This window comes from Falco peregrinus, chromosome 6 (genome assembly GCF_023634155.1).
Source record: "Falco peregrinus isolate bFalPer1 chromosome 6, bFalPer1.pri, whole genome shotgun sequence".
NCBI lineage: Eukaryota > Metazoa > Chordata > Aves > Falconiformes > Falconidae > Falco > Falco peregrinus.
The window spans coordinates 3,269,578-3,289,486 of record NC_073726.1 but is presented as its reverse complement, the minus strand read 5'-3'; the positions used below and the strand labels follow the sequence as shown (position 1 = coordinate 3,289,486).

Below are 19,909 nucleotides of genomic sequence, written 5' to 3'. Positions count from 1 at the left end.
TGTCCCAAGCTGGCACATTAGCATTGATTTCAGAAATACGATTCAAGTTTGGAGTATTTTAGGGTTAAACACTCAAAACCTAAGAGTACTTTAGTGAAGATGTTTAAATGGCAAGGGAAAGAAAAAACCTGTAGTGTCTCTATTTGCACCTCCTTCCTTTCACAATTACCCACATCAATGCAGAGGAAGTTTTAAAGGTGCAATTTTTAATGTAAATGTACAGGCCAAGCCAATGAAAGACCTACCATGGGTTCAGAAACTTCAGGCACAATGCTCCACTGTATTCTCCAACCCCTAGAAATTAAGAAATAGTTAAAGAGAGCAAGTACTACTTCTCCACCTGCCAACACGGATTATTTTTAAGAGGTAAAAAAGAAGTTTTCCGCAATAAACTTTTATAGCTTAAAGAAATAATAAAATAATCTCAAAATTAACAAATAACCCACAACATAACAAAAGCAGAACTGGACAACCATAGACAGCTTTAAAGGTATATACATTTTAAGAATCACACAATGTAAATAGTTAGATACTACCCAGAATCACTGCTTGTGGGTTTTACAACAGAAGTGAACTCTGTGCACAGAGTTAATAGTTGGGAACATTTTTTCTTGGCTTTTCATGCGAACAAAATCACATCAACTTATTCAGGAGCCTATCTGCCCACCAGCAATTTTCAGAGAATAGAGTGTCAGAACAGTAAGTTTCAATTCAGAAATCAGAAAAAATATTTTAAAATATGCACGTTAAGGTCCTTTCCGCCATTTTAAGGGGGAAAACATCATCAGTCTAAAATAGCATTTTAAAAGATCCCCTCAGTACAGAAACCGTACTTAAGTACATTTCAAAAAAAGTCTTAATTTTTAATAGAGACTGAATTTAAAAATGGAATATACTTTGAATAAAGTATGACAAGAGCTACTGAAAAATGCAAAATTGCAATTTTAGGCCTAGGTAAAAATTATCTCCAGGGAAAAGCAGCAGGCTTCAATATTTAAGGTGATGTTCTCTGAATGCTGCAGAATTTTTGCATGCTGATGGATTTTGTCTGAGAGCATGCAGCATCCTTTACAATGACCGAAGTCACAGGATAGAAAGATAAATCCTTAGAATAGTGAAAAATTATGGAAATTGAGGAATGGAATTAAGGATATTAAGATTCTGAATTTCACTTTGTTAGACTTAACTCACAATGTTAGAAAAGGTAACAGTTTACAACTCAACACAAGAATAATAAAACATCTTTCAAGTAAAGCATTACAAAAGAATAATCTAGTATTTAAGTAAGTACCTGGCTATGAGGTAATTTAGGGACAACCTCAGAATTGCTAAAAATAAGAACATAGGAATGGCCCAGCCATGCCATACAGCATTCATGTAAATCTGCAGATTAAGAAGAAAAAAAAAAGAAAAGAAAGAGAGATGTGGATTACAAACTGGAGTACAGTGAGTTGCATGAAACACCATTTCCCACTGTACCATTAGGTTCAGAATCATGTAATTCAGATCACAAAAATTAGTAAGTTTTAGCCACCTCATGACTGAAAACAGCTCTGCATTCATGAATGTAAAGTTGAAACTAAGACAACCAAATATTCAGAAGACACTTAACTAGTTCTCAGCTGCTTCAGAGAGTGCGGAGTATTTCCAGCACATGAAGGGGTAGGAGGGGAAGAAAAGCAAACCCTAAAGTCTGTGAATCTGCTACATGACCATAATATGGTCTAACCTCCCCTATGGCAGCTGAAGTAATGGCATGGTAGCAGAGTTGTAACAGTTAGTCTTACACAGGGCCACAGGATAAACTCTTGCTCTATTATTTCAGGTCAATTAAATCCCAAATTTTTACCAAGCTTAAAAAGATGGCAGGAAAGCAGGTTTTATTTTACCTAAGAAGTACAAACACAAAGTGCTTCAAAAAGTATTCTGTTCCCTTCCCAGCTTCTCAAAGCACAGACTACAGCCTCCCTGCCAAGAGACATTAGGGTTTTCACTGATAACCCCAAAATGAAGCAATGCTCCAGATCCGAGGTTCCAGAGCTTTCTGATCAACAGCTGAAGTTCATTTGTTCAGCTTTTATCTGAAGAATGGGTTTGTCTGCAGCGGTGAGAGAAAAATCTGTACGTTAGGAGAAGGGATAGACAACAGGGCACCAGCACTGGGAGACAGGAAACAAGAAATGAGAGGACAATGCCCAGATCGTTCTAAGTTATTTTAAAAGTTACAAAATTATGCTACAATAAACCCAGAATACACAATATAAGTGGCTTTGAAATGTGACTGAAGTGACAACTGCTGGCACTTCGCGTTAAATGAAATTACACTATTTGATTGGACTTAAACTGTAGCACAACCCATATTCAGCTATCGCAGTTTCAAAGAATTTTAGTAAATAACACATTTTAAAAGTTCTTACTACTCCTGGAGGAAAAGGATAACTTACAATAAAGGCAATAGCAGAAGTGTAGATAGAATACCAGTCTGATAAGGCAGAAAGATTCTTCACAAAATTAGTAACAGGTTTGGCACCTCTCTCTAAGTAGAAGCAGAGAAAAACCACAACTGTTAGAATCAGCTGGCAGTGCTTAAATCACTTGTAAATGACAAACAACCAAATTAGAAAACTAATAGGAATATTCAAGACATGTAATGACAAAAAAGATTATCCATATTAAGAAAAATGAAACACATCAATGTAACTATACAATTAGTTAAGGAATGCATTTCCAAAACCTGAAGTGTTATTCAAAACAAAGACTACATCTGAACTCTTTAGTATAGCCAAAAAGATAAACCAAAAAAATCAATATCCTCTACAAGGGTAACCTGGATTCTAACAGCAGACTGTTCTGGGCCCTGTTCATACTACCCCAGAGACTTCCACACAGGTCAGATCATCCTACTATAGAAAACCTTATATCAGCCTGACTGGACTCCAAGCCACCAAGGAACAAGTTAATTATAACTTAGAATCTCTTAGGTTGGAAAAGACCTTTAAGATTAAGTCCAACCATTACCCTAGCACTGCCAAGTCCAACACTAACCCAATGCCCTCAGTGCCACACCTACCCGTCTTTCAAATACCTGCAGGGACGGTGACTCAACCACGTCCCCGGGCAGCCTGTTCCAGTGCCTGACAGCCCTTTCAGGGAAGCAATGTTTCCTAATACCCAACCTTGGATAATATCCATCCCTTGGAGCAATCTGAGGCCATCTCTTCTTGTTCTATCACTTGTTCCTTGGGAGAAGGACTGACCCCCCCTGCCTACAGCCCCTGTCAGGGAGTTACAACAGAGACTGAGTGATAAGGTCCCCCCTGAGCCTCCTTCTCTACCGGCTAAACAGCCCCAGCTCCCTCAGCTGCTCCTCACAGGGCTTGTGCCCCAGACCCTTCACCAGCTCCGTTGCCCTTCTCTGGACACGCTCCAGCGCCTCAGTGTCTGTCTTGCACTGAGGGGCCCAAAACTGAACCCCGTGTTCGAGGTGCGGCCTCACCAGTGCCCAGTACCGGGGGACGATCACCGCCCTGGTCCTGCTGGCCGCACTGTCCCTGACACAAGCCAGGATGCCGTTGGCCGCCTTGCCCCCCGGGCACCCTGCTGGCTCATGCCCAGGGCTGTCACCCAGCCCCCCCCGGCCCTTTCCCCCCAGGCAGTTCCCAGCCCCCTGCCCCAGCCCATAGCGCTGCGTGGGGCTGGTGTGACCCAGGGGCAGGACCCGGCACTGAGCCCTGTTGAACCTCCTACAAGTGGCCTCGGCCCATCGGCCCGGCCTGCCCAGACCCCTCTGCAGAGCCTCCTGCCCCCCAGCAGATCAGCGCTGCCCCCAGCTCGGTGTCACCTGCAAACTGGCCGAGGGTGCGCTCGGTGCCCTCGCCCAGGTCATTGATAAAGGCATTAAGCAGGGCTGGCCCCAGCACGGAGCCCTGGGGACACCAGCTGTGACCGGCCGCCAGCGGGATGTAACTCCGCTCACCACCACCCGCCGGGCCCGGCCGGCCAGCCAGCTTTTAGCCCAGGGTACAGTACACCCACCCAGGCCATGAGCTGCCAGTTTCTCCAGGAGAATGCTGGGGAGATGGTGTCAAAGGCTGTACTTAAGTCTAGGTAGACAACATCCACAGCCTTTCTCTCCCTTGCTTGACCAAGCTAGCTGAAGACCAGATTAGATCTCTCTTGCCTACATTTCTGCTGGAGTCTATTCATTTGTAGCACTTCGCTGCTCACTCTACCTACGCTAAGAGACACATGTTCTCGCTGCCTAAATAAATTCGTCTCCCGCTTCTGAAGACCTTTGCTCTGTCACTGCATGGGAGACTAACCTGTGCTGGCAGAGGCATTGCTCCCACATGGAGATGCACACAGCCATCCAGCAACAGCAAAAGGAGCTCTTCATCAGCTTACTAAAAATCACTTGTCCTTTACCCTATTCTTTTAAGCTCTTTTACCACCTTGGGCAAATTAGCTAGGGGACACAAGAAAAGGAAAGGGTTGCTGCAAGACGACCTTTACTTTGCCTGTTGGAGCACACTTGTTTTTGCCTTCCCTGCTGAATAGAGTGAAGACTCCTCTTGCACAGGGGGACCCAGAAGCACCCACCCTCATTTGCAGTACAGTTCACAATGTTGAAAGGCTTTCCTCAAGAAAGCCACAACTTGCTGTCCTAGTCTGACTTGAAATTCAGCTATCCTCAGTACACTTCCTGTGGGAAGTAATCGAACAACTAGAAGTAGATTTCCTTGAGTATCAGCACAACTAAAGCAGCGGATGTAGTAAGTGGAAGGGCACACGCAATGTACTGGAGGGGGTCATGGACTCAAGCAGTGCTTCCATTTGCTCTGCTCCACCACCTCACAACAACAGGGAAGGTCAACACTTGGAAAACATTGGCAACAACAAGGTTCTTGAGACCTCCAGGTGGTCGGCAGGCAGCCTTGGACAACTGGGATCTAGATTTTGTAGCTCATCCAGTAGAAGTTAAGAACCACTCAAAGCTTAAGCTTACTACTACTTTTTTTTAAAGTTAATCTGAAGGCAATGTGTATCCACCACAGAGCAGGTCACAAGTATTCTCCCAAACGAAACTAGAATTAATACCAGTATTAGAATAAGAACAAAACAGTCATTACATGGAGATTGCAGACCCTTATTTCAACTTCACCTTCCCTACAACAATAATTTAACGATTTGGAGTACAAAGCAGTTGCTTTTTTTATTTTCCAGGCTAGCAATTCTTTGCTGCACAGGACTTTTGGAGGGCCTGCCATCCTGTATCCTTCACCTTTCAAAATAATGTATCAGCTATCCAAGAGAAAGAAATGCAAGAAACACTGAAGGTATGCATTGTTCAACCCCTCCTTCTTTGAAAGCATAAGATAATAGACCAACAACTGAACTACAAACAGCTTAGGCATAAGCGTATGAATGCTATTACTTTTGCCATTGGACAAATATCCAGTTCTCATTCATTACATGTTTATGTTTTAATTAACATTACACTTTTAGTTCAAAGATACCCTATGTAATTCAAAATTCAAGGCAAGCTTCTATCACTGCTCCTCTAAGTTACTCTGCACTCCAAACACTAATTCATTATTGCAATATCATTTCTGCTTATGAACTGGCAGAAGTATTTCAAAACATTGTGTTTTAAAATGCAGCAATCCTCCCAATAGTGTTACTAAGAACTATTTTTACTTCCAGAAAATAAAATACTGCTAAGTACTTACTTAATCTTCTCATATTTTCAGTCAACCTGAAAAATAATGGATAAAAGCAATTTGTTAAATAGGCAAGTAGTGCACAACTGTGTACATTTGGTCCCTGAAATACTACTCATGGTTACAAAAGTTTGTGAAAAAGCCCCATCATTCTTGCCTGTTATGAAAGGTTTTTCTAGTAACTAATACAGCCTACCTTGTGTCAGACCAAAAATTGAAATGTAAAAGCTCTCCAGTCTAAGACTGCCCGCAGATTTTCAGACATGTATGATGGAACCCGGTAAACAATATAACTCTTACTCTACCTCAGACAGCAAATAAACTTCAAATTGCATGTTTTAGCCAAAGCATTCACAAACCATTTAGATGGTTCTGTACTTTCAGTTTTATTACTTGTTACGCAAACACTTGCTCAAACCATGTAAAAGGTTGGGAAAAAAAAAAAAGAAAAAGAAAAAGAATAGAGAAAAAAAAAAGTGAAAAAAGGCAACTCGTAAAGAAGCTAACAATTTCTCACCATCATGTTTGAGGTTTACCTTCTAGCACTAAGTGGCTCTTCTGTTTCCACCGTATTCTCTTCTGGCTGAAATCTGAAGTCCTCAACATACTCCCCAAATTTGTCACAAAACCACTTCTGGAGTCTCGAACAGACTGTGTGACTACGCTTATCTATATATATATTAAAAAAAAAGCATTAAGTATCAGGATAATACTAGAAGACGACTACATCCAAAGCCTGCCCCTGTTCCCGCACACCATGCTTCGCGGGGAAGCAATTTTTGTACAGCTTTCCTGCCCTTCTACACTTTTCATGGAAACTCACTATGCAATTTACCTCTGCCATCGCACAGAAACCCTGATCACACTAAAGCTGGTAAAATAAGACTAAAAGTGACTCCTGCTTTGCCCTAAGTACAGCACATGGAAGCACCTTATTACCAGAAGTACAGAGATTAAACATTCTAACAAACAAAAATTTTTAGTAAACACTTTAAAAACATTTTCTGGTTAAGAGGTTCCTGCAAACAAAAGACTGATGTAAACCTCAGCGCTCCTGTTATGCTGAAGGGTCACCTTGAGAAAAGCAAGTGTAAAGCAAAACACTCCTGAGCAAAGAGCAGGACAACCACCTTGCAGCTGCAGAAATCTGACAGGAAAGGGAGGTGGAATCTTAAGCAAGATTCTGCAAGAGGCATTTTTACTACCCACTTTCCAACCATTTATAGGTTGTAAAGATTGTGTATGTGTATATATATATTTATATATATATACAGTTTTAATATATATATATAATGTACACTTTCTTTTTTCTAAAGCCAGGCTACAGCATTTATGCTGTATATTCCATTTTCTAAATATTGAATATATAGTCATAAAACTGCCTGGAACGTCTTACATCGTAAAGTAATGGCATGATGTACACTTTCTGTATGTCCGTTTCACTGGAAAAATATACCGGCATATGGAAATAATACAAGGATAAAAGCCTTACGGCAGCACAAGTGAGAACAAAACAATCACCTTTTGGTTTACCTGTAACTCAGAAAATCACTGTCTAGAAGGAACAGACTATTCAGAACAGACTAATACAGCGATGTCACAGAGGACACTGGTCACAACTATGCCAGGACCAAACGTTGTACAGAACTCCATAAAATTAAGATATGATTAAACAAAGGCATGAAAGAATAATCAGACATCTACAACAAAATGATGCCTTCAAGCATGAGAGAAAAAGCAATCGGTGCTTGAAAAACAGAATCAAACTATTAATGAATGACAGTGATATCCAGAAAAACAAGGAATTTAGTAACAGTTTACAGCTGAGACAACACTTCCATTTGAAAATAAAAAAAATAAAATGAAGTAGCTTCCCACATGCTAATACTGCAAGTACTGAGAAAGAAATTTTGAGTGCACAAGACAGAAAAAAATTGTAGGCTGCAGTTCACATAACACAAAGTGTTGACATTACGGGAGTACAGGAGGAGCAACTTCCAACTTAATCTGCAGATTTAAAAGCCTAAGTCTCAATTAAGAGATGGGGGGTGGGGGGAAGCTTAAGTGTACTGAAAGATTGAGAATCTGCCCGTTGCCTTAGTTCTTCCAGAAATCACTGTATTATTGAATTTGTAATAAGCAGCAGCTTAAGAAATGTAGACAACAGTGTAGGTGTCCAAAAAATGAGTAACTCCTAAGCTTACTCTTTCTTCAGAATGTCTTTTCTTTTAGAAAAAGGAAGAAGTAATATGGTTAATGGCAGAAAAGAGCTTTTGCACTTGAGAACAAAAGAGAACATTTTTTTCTATGTATTACACCTGTTTTCAGGTAAGTCAAGGTTCAGCAAGGCATGCAAGGATGATGAAGTCAGGCAACAGGTTTCATTACATTCCTAAAAGCTTTACAATACACAATAAATTCCTTGCTCAGACGTGCAAAGTCAAATACAAAAAGTAAATGCAGAATCACATCCAGAGAGGTAAGAAGCTTCTCAAATGGTCTTTCATATTGGGCTTCTTCAGAAGCCTGTTTAAGGACCCACCAGGTTTTTCAGCAAGATTTGATCTTCTAAGGATCAGAAGAAAGGGGTGAAAAAACCCTGACGGAACCAAATTGCTAGTAGAGCTCTGACCAAGATTACCTGTTCCGTTGGCTTGCGTTTGTGGCTTTGCAGGTTGCTGAGCTGCAGGCGCCTCTTCTGTCCTACAAAGAAAACAGAAACATTGTGAAATGCTCCAAATGAAGAATTTTATCCCTTTTAGGTAAAGGGAGCACCAGAACCTCCACGGTTTCCCCAGTGGAGATAATCCAAACGTGACAAGAGAAAACCAAACTTATGCCCTTTCACAAGATTTAAAATATTCATTGCACATCGCACTTAAGATCCAGGGAAATACCATCCACTGGAAGGTGTGGTTTGGCCATTTCCTGTCACCGACAGCTCAATTTCATCTTACAACTACTAAATAATTTAGTATCAAGTTTGCTGCATTAGTTATGCCTTTGTGTTGTATATTGAATGCAATGCATGCCAGGAAAACTCTCAGAGCCCTGACTCCTCCCACATTATTAAATGAAAAGGGATTCCATATCACAAGTTGATAATCACAGTACTAGAACAAAACCACAGTTTAATGCTTGAACCTTGAATTCTGCCACTCATCTTCACAATGAGAGGAACAGGTGTCAAGAATTACTTAAAATGTTACGTTGTAAGCTCTTGAAAAGCACAGATACCAACCACTTTTAAAAATATCTTTTAAAAAACTCGCAAAATAGAAATAACAGTCTGAAAAACTGAGACAAAAATGTTCTAAAAATATATGGCAAGTAGCAGGCATCCCTAGTCTCATCTTTCAAAATGAGTCAAGAATAATACTCTTATTCATTAAAAGTAAACACATTTTGGAAAACACAAATGCTTTTTCCATTCTGCACATGTGCAAGGCTTCAAATTACATTTGCACTATCCACAGCCTGCACAGCCAGCCTGTCTTGAGACTACTTCAGGCTTCAGTCCAAAAGCCCTCAGCCATCCATGTAGACATACTACTAAGATTTTTTCCAACGAAGCAGAAGCTTTGACAACATAACACCAGCCGCAGCAAGCTCTGTTTGACAGGGAGTTGTATGATTGAAAAGATTACTGTTTGAAACAAGAATGTGTTCTTCAGGCAATTTCATTATCACTCATTTATCAGAAAACAGGTGCTTTCAAATGTCCCCTTCATCTTTTGCTCCTCACTGTATCGGGTTTGCATGGCAAAGTTTTAGTAGCAGGGAGGGGCTACAGGGGTGGCTTCTGTGAGAAGCTGCTAGAAGCTTTCCCCATGTCCAGTGAAGCCCATGCCAGCCGGCTCCAAGACAGATCGGCCGCTGGCCAAGGCCGACCCCATCAGCGATGGTGGTAGCCCCTCTGGGATAGCATATGAAGAAGGGGAGAGGGGTATGATGTGGAAAATCTGTGCCAGCAGAAAAGAGGAGTGAGACTGAGAGCGGCAGCCCTGCAGACCCCCAGGTCAGTGCAGAAGGAGGGCAGGAGGTTCTCCGGGCACCAGAGCAGAGATTCCCCTGCAGCCTGCAGTGGAGACCCTGGTGAGGCAGGCTGCGCCCCTGCAGCCCACGGAGGACCCCATGTCGGGGCAGGTGGATGCTTGAAAGAGGCTGTGACCTGGGGGAAGGCCATGCTAGAGCACAGCTGCTGGCAGCGCTTGTGACCCTGCGGGGGACCCATGCAGGAGCGGCCCGGGCAGAGCCGCAGCCCCCCGCGGGAAGGGCTCCCGCTGGAGAAGGGCCTGCAGGAGCGGCTCCCGCCGGAGGGCCCGGGCTGGAGCGGGGGGAGGAGCGGCAGAAACAATGTGTGATGAACGGGCCACAACCCCCCTTCCCCCTTCCCCTGTGCTGCTTGCGGGGCAGGGGTAGAGAAACTGGGAATTAAGCCCAGGAAGAAGGAAGGGCTGCGGGGAAGGTGTGCTTTTTTTCCGATTTGAATGGTAATAAACTAATTTCTGCAAGTCAAGTCGTTTTCCCTGTTACGGTAATTGCTGAGTGATCTCCCTGTCCTTACCTCAACCCACAAGCCTTTTGTTCTATTTTCTCTCCCCTGCCCAGCTGAGGGGGCAGTGACAGAGCGGCTGTGGGGGGCACCTGGCATCCAGCCAGGGTCAAACCACCGCAGCCCTTCTCTACCACGCTCAGGAAGGGAACCAAGTGGGATGCTGGTCAGCAAACGGAGAGCGAGAAGAGGGATCCTACTGTGCTGGACAGACTGCAGCAATATAGACAAGATATATAGTTCTCTCTCCTGCTGTTCCTCTAGAAATTACATCAGCAAAAGATCTTGCTGTACTGTCTGCACATGGAGAAGGCCATTACTAACGTGTGCCATCTCAACAGCACACATCAACGAGTATGATGGAGAAACTACAGAACTAATTACCTTCCTTCCTTCCTAAGCACTCCCTATATTTAATGAGCTTTACACATCCTTTTTCATTTCTGAAAGGAACATTCAGAAATAATTTACTGATTTATAAATTATAACTGGACATTTGTCAGTGCGGAGAAGTTGAATTCAATGGTTTCTACTTTCAAAGCCACTTACTTTCATGTCTCTTCAGGACTTCTCCACACAGCCTCTGTATTTGCAGCAACTCTTTTCAAAAGCCACCTGAAATTCCACCCGTTTCTTTTTTCTAGCTAAACTTTAACTTTGGCTTCTGTGCCATTTCCCACCAGTTTCAATACAAATGATGGGTTCCTCCCCTAAAAACTCCCCCTTCTCCTTGCTCTTTCTCCCATTCTCCTGCATCTTCTCCGTTTCCAGCTCTGTCTCTCTAAAGACAGACAGCAATTAATATGATCAAATTTGCACAAACTATTATACAGCAGTGTCGTTTTCCTCTATCAGCACATCAGATGGTTACACCATATAGGCGGGCATCTTCATCCACAATCTGTCACTGTCACAGTGTTCCACTGAAGCTGAAGACACACTTGGGTAGAAAAGTGGCAGTCATTCACAAGCAGGTTCACACAGGCAGGAGAGGCAGTTACTCAACCCACTCCAGTCACGCAAAGGCATTGGGGCAGTGTCACACCCCAACGGCTCCAGTGAAAGAGCCAAGACAGGATCCCAGCAGCGCCAGCCATCAGAACCTTCAGGCTGGGTCTTCCTTTGACATGCTGGGATATATTTTCAGAAGCAGCACGTCATTACTCCCCATGTTTCTTGGGGAAAAAAAATATCAAAAAAACTCTCACCAAGACGCAGTTCTGGACAGCAGCCTCGCTGTGCTCCATCAGGAGCATGTGACAGTTTGGCTTTAGCCCTTCTTGGTGCTTTTTTGTTTCATGTTTTTGGCATTGTCTTACTTGCCATCTGCCTTTTACTCCTTCCCTGTGAAGAACCTGCCCTTTACGAATCATCAGGTTAATGACACCTCATTACTGCACCTGTGAATCAGGTTATAATTAGCCACTTCAGACAGATTTGGGCCAGAAAGCTCAGAATTCATTGTTTAGGCTTGCACACCCACTGGGAAGCTCAGTCCTAAAACCAGGTCATGTTCAACCAGTCAGTACGTCAAGACCATTGACGGGGGGAAGAATTATCTTTCCTACAGTTTCTGAACCACTATTCATGCCAGAGATCAGTTAAAAGGCTGGAAAACATAAAAGATCGCCAGAACAATGCAAAAGGCTGTGTTCCTATGCAGGTTTCCTAACTGCAGCCTGCACCAAAGAAAACAAGCTGCAAGAATTCCTCTGGGATCACACTTTCCAACCAGAAAAAGGGTGTGATTGGCAACGCAAACAGATCCCCAACCTAAGGTTAGGTCATGTTTACACAACTAGAGGTTGCAGCCATTTAATAGCACAGGCTCATTAAATCAGGTAAGAGTAATCTTAGCCAATGAAGAAGACAACCACAAATGTGCCTTCCCCCACCACTCCCCACCCCCTTTTTTTATATATATTAAAATCAGGGAAATGTGAGAACTGTTCCTGACCAGTGCACATTTACTATTCGGAAATGATCAGCACATACTGATGCAGCATCCACTCAATGCTGCCCCACTGAACAGCACCACAACATTATTTTTGTAAGTGCAGGTACGACACAAAAGCAACCCTTGATACTGAGGGCCATTTACTTTAAATAAACATTTCTGGCTTGTGCGTATTAGGCATCGAATACAGTTGCAGTTGAGGTGTGTGAATTAAACAGACTCTACCCAACAACTCTGTGAAGACCAGGCTTGCTGCACACAACAGATCCAGTCTCTGCCAGGATGTTCTCAAGACTTACTAAAAGCAATTTTCCTACAGGCTAACTCCAAGTTCACAACCCATCATCTTCTTTTGACAGCTGTTGTGGAAGCCGGTCAAAGCTGTTACATTCTTCTTACTGCTCAAAGCAACATAAACATCATCAGCACTTCCATCAAAAGCATGTTCCCACCTCAGAAATGCAAAAATAAGCATAAAGGAGGTATTTTCACAGCCTAGTTTGAAGAGATATCATGCAGGTATGCATGGCTTCTTAACCCAAAGAGCTGACACAAAACTGAGTTAAACCATTTTCATATGTTTTGTATCTCCTTCCCACTAAAATACGCCAAACACTTCAGAAGCTTTTGCCCTTCTCATCCACATTTTACATGGCTACTGTCCCAATCTGTAGTTTCTGAAACAAAAGAAAAGCTTCCCAATGAAATGCCATCAATCCAAAGTTGTACAAGATCTAAATGTTCACGGGCATAAAAAAAAAATCAAGTCTTGACAGGAGCTACTTTACCAGCAGTTTGTCACCATATCTACCAAGTGAAAAATAAAGGCATACTCAAAACATTGCACATGTGGAAGCTGTCGTCATTTAACAAGAAGCCAGGAAGAGTTAACCAAGATAAGCGGCACAGAAAGAATAGTGCCTTATGCAGAAGCATTGTCTATTTGGTCCTCTTAAAAATAGTTTACAATGATACAAATAAAAAGGTTTGCTTAAGTCACAGATTGCTGGTAGGTGTTGTTGCAAAACTTTTTTGGTTATTTTTTTGTTTTCCTGTGTGATGGAGCTAGCTCACAATTTGCAAAGTAAGGCAGCAACAGCCCACAATTTACACTAAACACATTGCTCGCTCAGACTATTCCAAATTATTTATGCATTGTTCCACTAGCAAAATGTCAGTAAGCTTCAGCTGTCGTACCAAATGCTGGGATGTCCTGAACTGCATCTATGGGAAACTTCAGCTGAGGCCACGATGTTTCTGAATACTCAGACACAGAGACAACAAACACCATGACAAACAAAACCACTGAAAATCCTCTTCTTCCACTCCTCCCTCCTCCCTGTGCACAACTCAATGAAAGAAGCCCATGTTCTTCACTAAAAAAAATAATTTTTTTTAAAAAATGGAGATTTTTAGCTCCTTGTTTTCTCCTTGCTGAACACTTTGCAGCATGTATTTCTATAGCTACATATATTGATCTAATTCCCAAATACTTTTGAATACTGCCACTGTTAAAATAATTTCTTCCTTCTTACACCACAGCATGGTTTGGTTTTCATTTATAGTTTACTTCTGTAATCAAAAAGCAGAGTACACGCAAACATGTTTATATTAAAGGCTATTTAAAGATTGTATGAAAAATTACCTAACTGCGAAGCAGGGTGAATTTGGTTTTGTTGACATTAGCAGAGACAACTTCCTGCAGTTACTTTGCTTAATAAAATTAAGTTTCCATCAGGCATAATTTTGGCCTGTTACATATTTAATTGTGCCAACCAACATTTTGCCTGTAGTCCTAATAAAAGTATTTTACAATGTCTACAGTAAAGTGCAAAAAGATAAAAAGCAGTGAAGAATTTCACGCAATGGAGCACAAGTTAAGGAAAAGCCATAGACAATCTGATTTCTCTTCTTCTGGGTAGAAACTAGAAATTTTTCAAAGTCTTATTATGTTATCTTACATATACCGGCCTGTCTCAAAAAGGTTGGAATTTTAAGAAAAGTAGTTAGAAAACAACTCATGTAAAGGGGATAATTGGCGGGACATAATCCCCAAGTGCAATACCCATGCTAATAGGGCTCGTTTAATCCTTAGGATATCTGAACGTGAACACTGAGGCGGACAAGCCATCCTACCTTAATTTGGCAATGGCCCACCTGCTAGAGATTCGCTGTTGTCCACAATCCAACAAGGCACAGATGGTGAAACTAATGTTGATATACAAAGACCTTTAAACTATTTTCTCTGTAAAACGCGTGTACTCACAAGCTGCAGTGGGCCATATCAGACCCTGGACCATCCTCGTTACTCTAAAATAGGGCAGGATGATGGGTACCTTCCTGCAGAGGAAGATAACTCCTCATCCTTCTACAGGACTACCAGCAATGACAGGACCACTCTGCCCCTTCCCTGTGCAAGACCTAGAGCCTAAGCATACTTGCTCTTGGGAAAATGCCTAAAGTTCAATGCCAGAGCTGAGGAGTAGCATGTGGAATTTGTATCTCAAGCAACTTCCTTCAAGGCAGTCAGTCACGAGCAAGAAGGTATCCTGAAGCATCACTTTTATCTACCAACAGTAGAAAAAAAATCCTTATTCTTTGTATTGCTGTTATTGAGTGAACAGATACTCTCAGCACGGGGATGGGTCCAAGTCTGTCCTCTTCCACTATGCCCAGCAGCCCACTCAACCAGGCAACACCAGTCCAGACACAAAATGGAAGTTATACATGCACACAGCCAGGCCAACCAGCACAGGCAATGAAAATGCACTCCCGTGTCTCAGCTGTAAGAGCAGCAGTAAAATGTCATCAAAAACCCCACGAGATCAGAGCAGTCCACCTTCCCAGGGCATGGTCACAGGGCTGGCTTGGGAACAAGACTCTTCCACGAGGACCTTGCAGAGCCCCTTCTAAGCATGCAACTTGGCAGCTCAGGTCAAGTCTGCACGTGGACCGATCTTGCATGGAACCAGTGATTTTGAAAAACCATCAGTGTGAAACATTAGCTAAAAAAACCCCACCATACTGGGTACCAAGGATAAGAGGGAAGGCCTAACGCATCTTCTGTCTAAAGCCTTGGTGACCTCACACTCTGAATACCGCATGAACTCAGCCTCTTCATCTTAAGACGGAACAGTTAAAGAACAGCAAATGAATTGATGAAAGGGATGGAGTAATCTTAAGGAGACACTGGAAAAGCTGGAACCCTTAAATTTGGACAGGAGAAGAGTAAGAGAGGAAAAGGACTGATCAAGGGTGGCAAACAAGCTGAATGCTGAAAAGTTATTCACCAGATCTCACAATTCCGTAACTACGGGGCACTTCTTCAAACCACTAAGAATCTCTTAAAAAAGAAAGAAAAGAAATGGCTTCTTTAGAGTCAAGAGTGGACTTCTGTGATATATTGCCTCCACAGCTTCCAGTGCTAGATAGCTCCAGCACTGTCAAGGGGGGAGTTAAATAAATTCATGGATAACACATCCGCAAACAGATACGGAGGTGAAAAGGTAACAGTGTACCTCCTGATACACCTATAAACAGGTGTTTGTGGATGCTTATGAGGAGCAGGTTGAAGGAACTGGGGTTGTTCAGCCTGGAGAAAAGGGGAGACCTTACCATTCCCTACAACTCCCTGAAAGGAGGCTGTAGCAAGGAGGGTATCAGTCTTCTCCCAAGGAGCAAGCAATAGGACAAGAGGAAACGGCCTCAGGTTGCTCCAGGGGAGGTTTAGATTGGATACTACAAAACATTGCTTCCCTGAAAGGGCTGTCAGGCACCGGAACAGGCTGCCCGGGGACGTGGTTGAGTCACCGTCCCTGCAGGTATTTGAAAGATCTGTAGATGTGGTGCTTAGGGGCATGGTTTAATGATGGACTTGGCAGTGCTGGGTTAACGGTTGGGCCTGATGATCCTAAAGGCCTTTTCCAACCTAAATGATTCTATGATTGTAGGAGGTCAACAGGCCACAGAAAGCAACTAGGTTCATGCTTCCTATAAAAGGCTCCTACTTCCACTGCCACAGAATACCAGTTGATGCAGCCTGCTGGCCTGACCAGAAAGGCATCTTTACACTCAGGATGAGTATGGAAGGAAGCAGTAGGCCAGGAATAGTTTGTATGGCATTGGGAAACCTCATGTCCAAGCACAAAGTTTTGCCTGTTTGTTCTTACTTGTCACCTCTAAGTAACTGGCAGTGCTTATCACACACAATTACAAACTTTTCCTGCACTATCTCCTGATGACAGCAGTTGATGGTGATCCACAGATCCTACTGCTCAGCCAAGCAATCTTAGCTACTGCTGAGGAAGATGACACAGGCAGCTACATATGCAAGTCGTCTGGATGAACAAGCAGCTGCTGTGGTCTTAAGATCTAAAGTCCATGCAGCTAGGCACACTAAGGAGAGACAACATCAAATGTGATGCTTTGCATCATCAAGGTGGGTGTTCTCAAGGCTGAAAGGACTTAGGGGTATGGGGAGGCATGTTTCCATTTTTCATTGCAGTGGCAAGGAAGGCTCAAACGCCAGCCACTCCCACACATTTCAGGTTGCACTGTGGTACTGGGATGTCCTTGCTGCTGCTAGAACAAGAATAACAAGGACAGGGCAGTCTGGACATGACACAGGTTTTGAAGAGGCAAAACACATGCAATGGCATGGCAAAGGCTCTGATGTTCAGTAGCACACAATGCATGCTGATAGCTCCAGGTATGTGAGATCCCAGAGGGAGGCCATCAGAAAAGGTGAAATGAAGAGTATTGCAATTAGAGAAGTGCCAAGACACTTCTGCAGCTAGGGCAGTATGTGTGGTCAAGTAACTCGGGTGTACACGGGTGTGCAAGATGTACTTCTACAGGAAAACATAGACAGCTTCTCTCTCTGTGAGCTACTGATTTATTTTAAGACAGCCCAGGCTGGAAACAGATGCTTTCACCAGAATGTCTCAGAGACAGACAAGAGATATCGAGTGGCTTTCAGCCTTACAGTGAAGATATTTCTCTTACCTTGCTTTAAGTACTTCATTGACTTTTTGTTCTAGTTCTAATCTCCTCTGCCGCTCCTTTTCTAGCTCCTGCCTTAACGTTTCAGCATTTGTTTCTTCTCTCAGCTTCCTGAGCTCCTCCTCTGTTAATTAAAGGAGAAAAAGATTTAGTTACCCTGAAGTATTTCTATAAGAAAATTAAAATCTAATTATGACAGATTAGGTGCATGGGGGTTTATCTGTGCTATACCAAATACGTTCACCAGAAAAAACAAGCAGTCAAGGGCCAGAAAAACTTCATAAAAAAGCACACAGCTCTATCACGTACAAAGTGTTCAGTTACAACTGTTAAAGCAAGGAGAAAACAACTTCAAATTTTTCTTTTCAAGATGCAACGTATCAAAAGCAAGCCCTTGGCACAAGTTACCTTTATCTAAATACAACATGACATACATCTCATTCACCAAAGAAATAAGCAGCAGCAAAGGTTGTCTATTGCTAAATCCAATGGTCATAACAATAAATAATAATAAAAAAAAAGTATCTGTTTTCTTCCCCGATGTCCATGAATAGGAAAAAACCAAAACCATATCCTCACGTAAAGTTATAGCCTCCATCCATCAATTTCAATTTTTATATAAGTCAGATGGCCCCATTAGTATCGTACAGTTTTAAGAAGGGGTTGTGAGATGAGGAATTAGGTCTAGATTTTTACCCTTTTCTGAGGTTACAGCGTGCCCTACTAACTTCCATGTAATAATTTACATATAAATATACATACACACATATATTTACTTACACAAGCACACATACACACTCTCTCAACTTTTTTCATTAGAAGTTAGTATCAACTACGTATAAGGCTTTTTTGTGGCTAATTAACCTTGCTTTGTTGTCACTGGCAATATCCTTGTTCTTGACCTTATTTTACTGTAGAGCTACAATGGGGTCACTATCACTGATCACTTTTCCCAGACAGGAATACAAGAGACATGACAAAAAGAAGACTGAGAATGTTGTGGGGGTTCTGTTGTCTGGTTATTTTTTTAAATGAAAGCATTACATTTTGGTCTCTTGCCTAATTTTTAGGCTCAATCTCAATAATAAATAGTAGAACAGCAAGTGTGTTTCAAGCTTGCAGGAAGCCAGAACAGAAAACACTTGCTAATTCTACTATTAACACGGACACAGGGTTTCAGGTCTTGTGTCATTTAACAAGATTCCTATATTATGTTATACCCTACAGCAACCTCTTCTGTCTCTTTTCAGATGTTGCCCTGTAAATCACTGATACTCAAGATAATTTTGGTATCTGAGCCTCTCTGACTTCAATCATTATGCATCTCGAGAAGGTCTGAAGCCCTTGTGCAAATGTTCAGAGGAACTGAAAAACTCTCCCTCCTCTGCAGGAGGTCCTTGTGCAGTATCTCTGATCATTTTATCTGCTATGCAAGTTAGGTGGTGGTAGATTATCTGTATTCCTGGAGCACTAAGAGGTTTAGAGCACTGAATGAGGAGACACAGGAGAAAGATACATGAATTGAGAAGACAACATGATGGCTTCCACCATGAGGCTAGAGGTTGAACTCCACCACGCAGAAAGGAGTGCTGTCATCTCCCCACTGATGCTTTGTTAGTGACAATGGAAAGAAGAGTTGGAGCACTGAAACCAAGTTATCCTCCAGCAACTAAAACTGAAATTTATTCCCGAGGGTAGGGTTGGGGACTTTTACTGTTACAGCAGGTATTGTCTCTCCTGTAAATAAATGGAAAGATACGGACATAAGGGCATACATATACATGGAGCTGTTCCCAATTACGTGTCCACAAGGAATTTTAAATCCAACAAGAAAACTAAGTTTATAATTAGCTCACCCTACTTTCAAGGGTTTGCCTGGTTACAGAACAAGAGCACGCAGCAAGCTGAGCGGAAACATCTGTTGCACTTCAGATGCACTGGAGCTTGTGCAATACCGTGAAGATATCACAAAGAGTTCCAAAGCTTGATAGGGATGTTATTTACTCAAGACCATTAATGGAAAAAATTTCTTCATTAGGCACTTTTTCTTTTTTAAGGGAGGAAGTGACTATGCGTTATGCGTACATAAGAAAACCACAAGTCGTATAAATTAACCTCAATGCCCTTGAAAATGTACTCAGATCTTCCAGCTCCCTTAATTCCAGTTGTTCTGATTGCACTACATCTTACTCTACTAAAAACAAAAACCCCAGAAACTTGACCACTAGAAGGACAAGCAGTGCCAGAGATGCTTTATGGAAAGAGGCAGAGTTAAAGGGCACAAAATGAGGCAGAACTATAAAACGAAACTGAAAAAAACAGCATCCCATCATTAAGGATGTCACAGCTTCACATTTCATAGCATTTCCTAACTTTCACATCCACGACTGCAGTTCAAATCCACCCCACTGTGACTGCTCTGGCCCCTCCAACTCTTTAAAGTAGTATTTGTTGCTGCTTTGGCAGCAGTCTGGTCTGTGGTCTGGCATTGCAAAAAACCCCAAAACCAACAGCAACAAAACCAACACTCTTTTTGTTAATTAAACACACTAAAGTTTGCTAGGTAACCGAAACCATGTGAGGGCTGAGGGGTGGGGGTGGGGGGAGGGGAGGTGGAGTGGGGGCAGGGCACATGTAGAGCTCGCTCTTGCTCTCTTCCTGACAAAACCTACGATT

General features: G+C 42.4%; 1 protein-coding gene across 2 annotated transcripts in view; it reads right to left on the bottom strand.

Moving 5' to 3' along the window:
* Positions 1-19,909, bottom strand: part of GRAMD4 (GRAM domain containing 4) — an 84,960-nt gene that overhangs the window by 17,523 nt on the left and 47,528 nt on the right. For both annotated transcript variants that reach the window (XM_005242311.4, XM_055807925.1), the window contains exons 4-10: positions 17,237-17,357; positions 8,362-8,423; positions 6,257-6,389; positions 5,730-5,755; positions 2,445-2,536; positions 1,292-1,383; positions 246-294 (exon numbers count right to left, since the gene is read on the bottom strand). In XM_005242311.4, the coding sequence (XP_005242368.1) occupies positions 246-294; positions 1,292-1,383; positions 2,445-2,536; positions 5,730-5,755; positions 6,257-6,389; positions 8,362-8,423; positions 17,237-17,357 (575 nt within the window). The remainder of the gene's footprint in view (positions 1-245; positions 295-1,291; positions 1,384-2,444; positions 2,537-5,729; positions 5,756-6,256; positions 6,390-8,361; positions 8,424-17,236; positions 17,358-19,909) is intronic.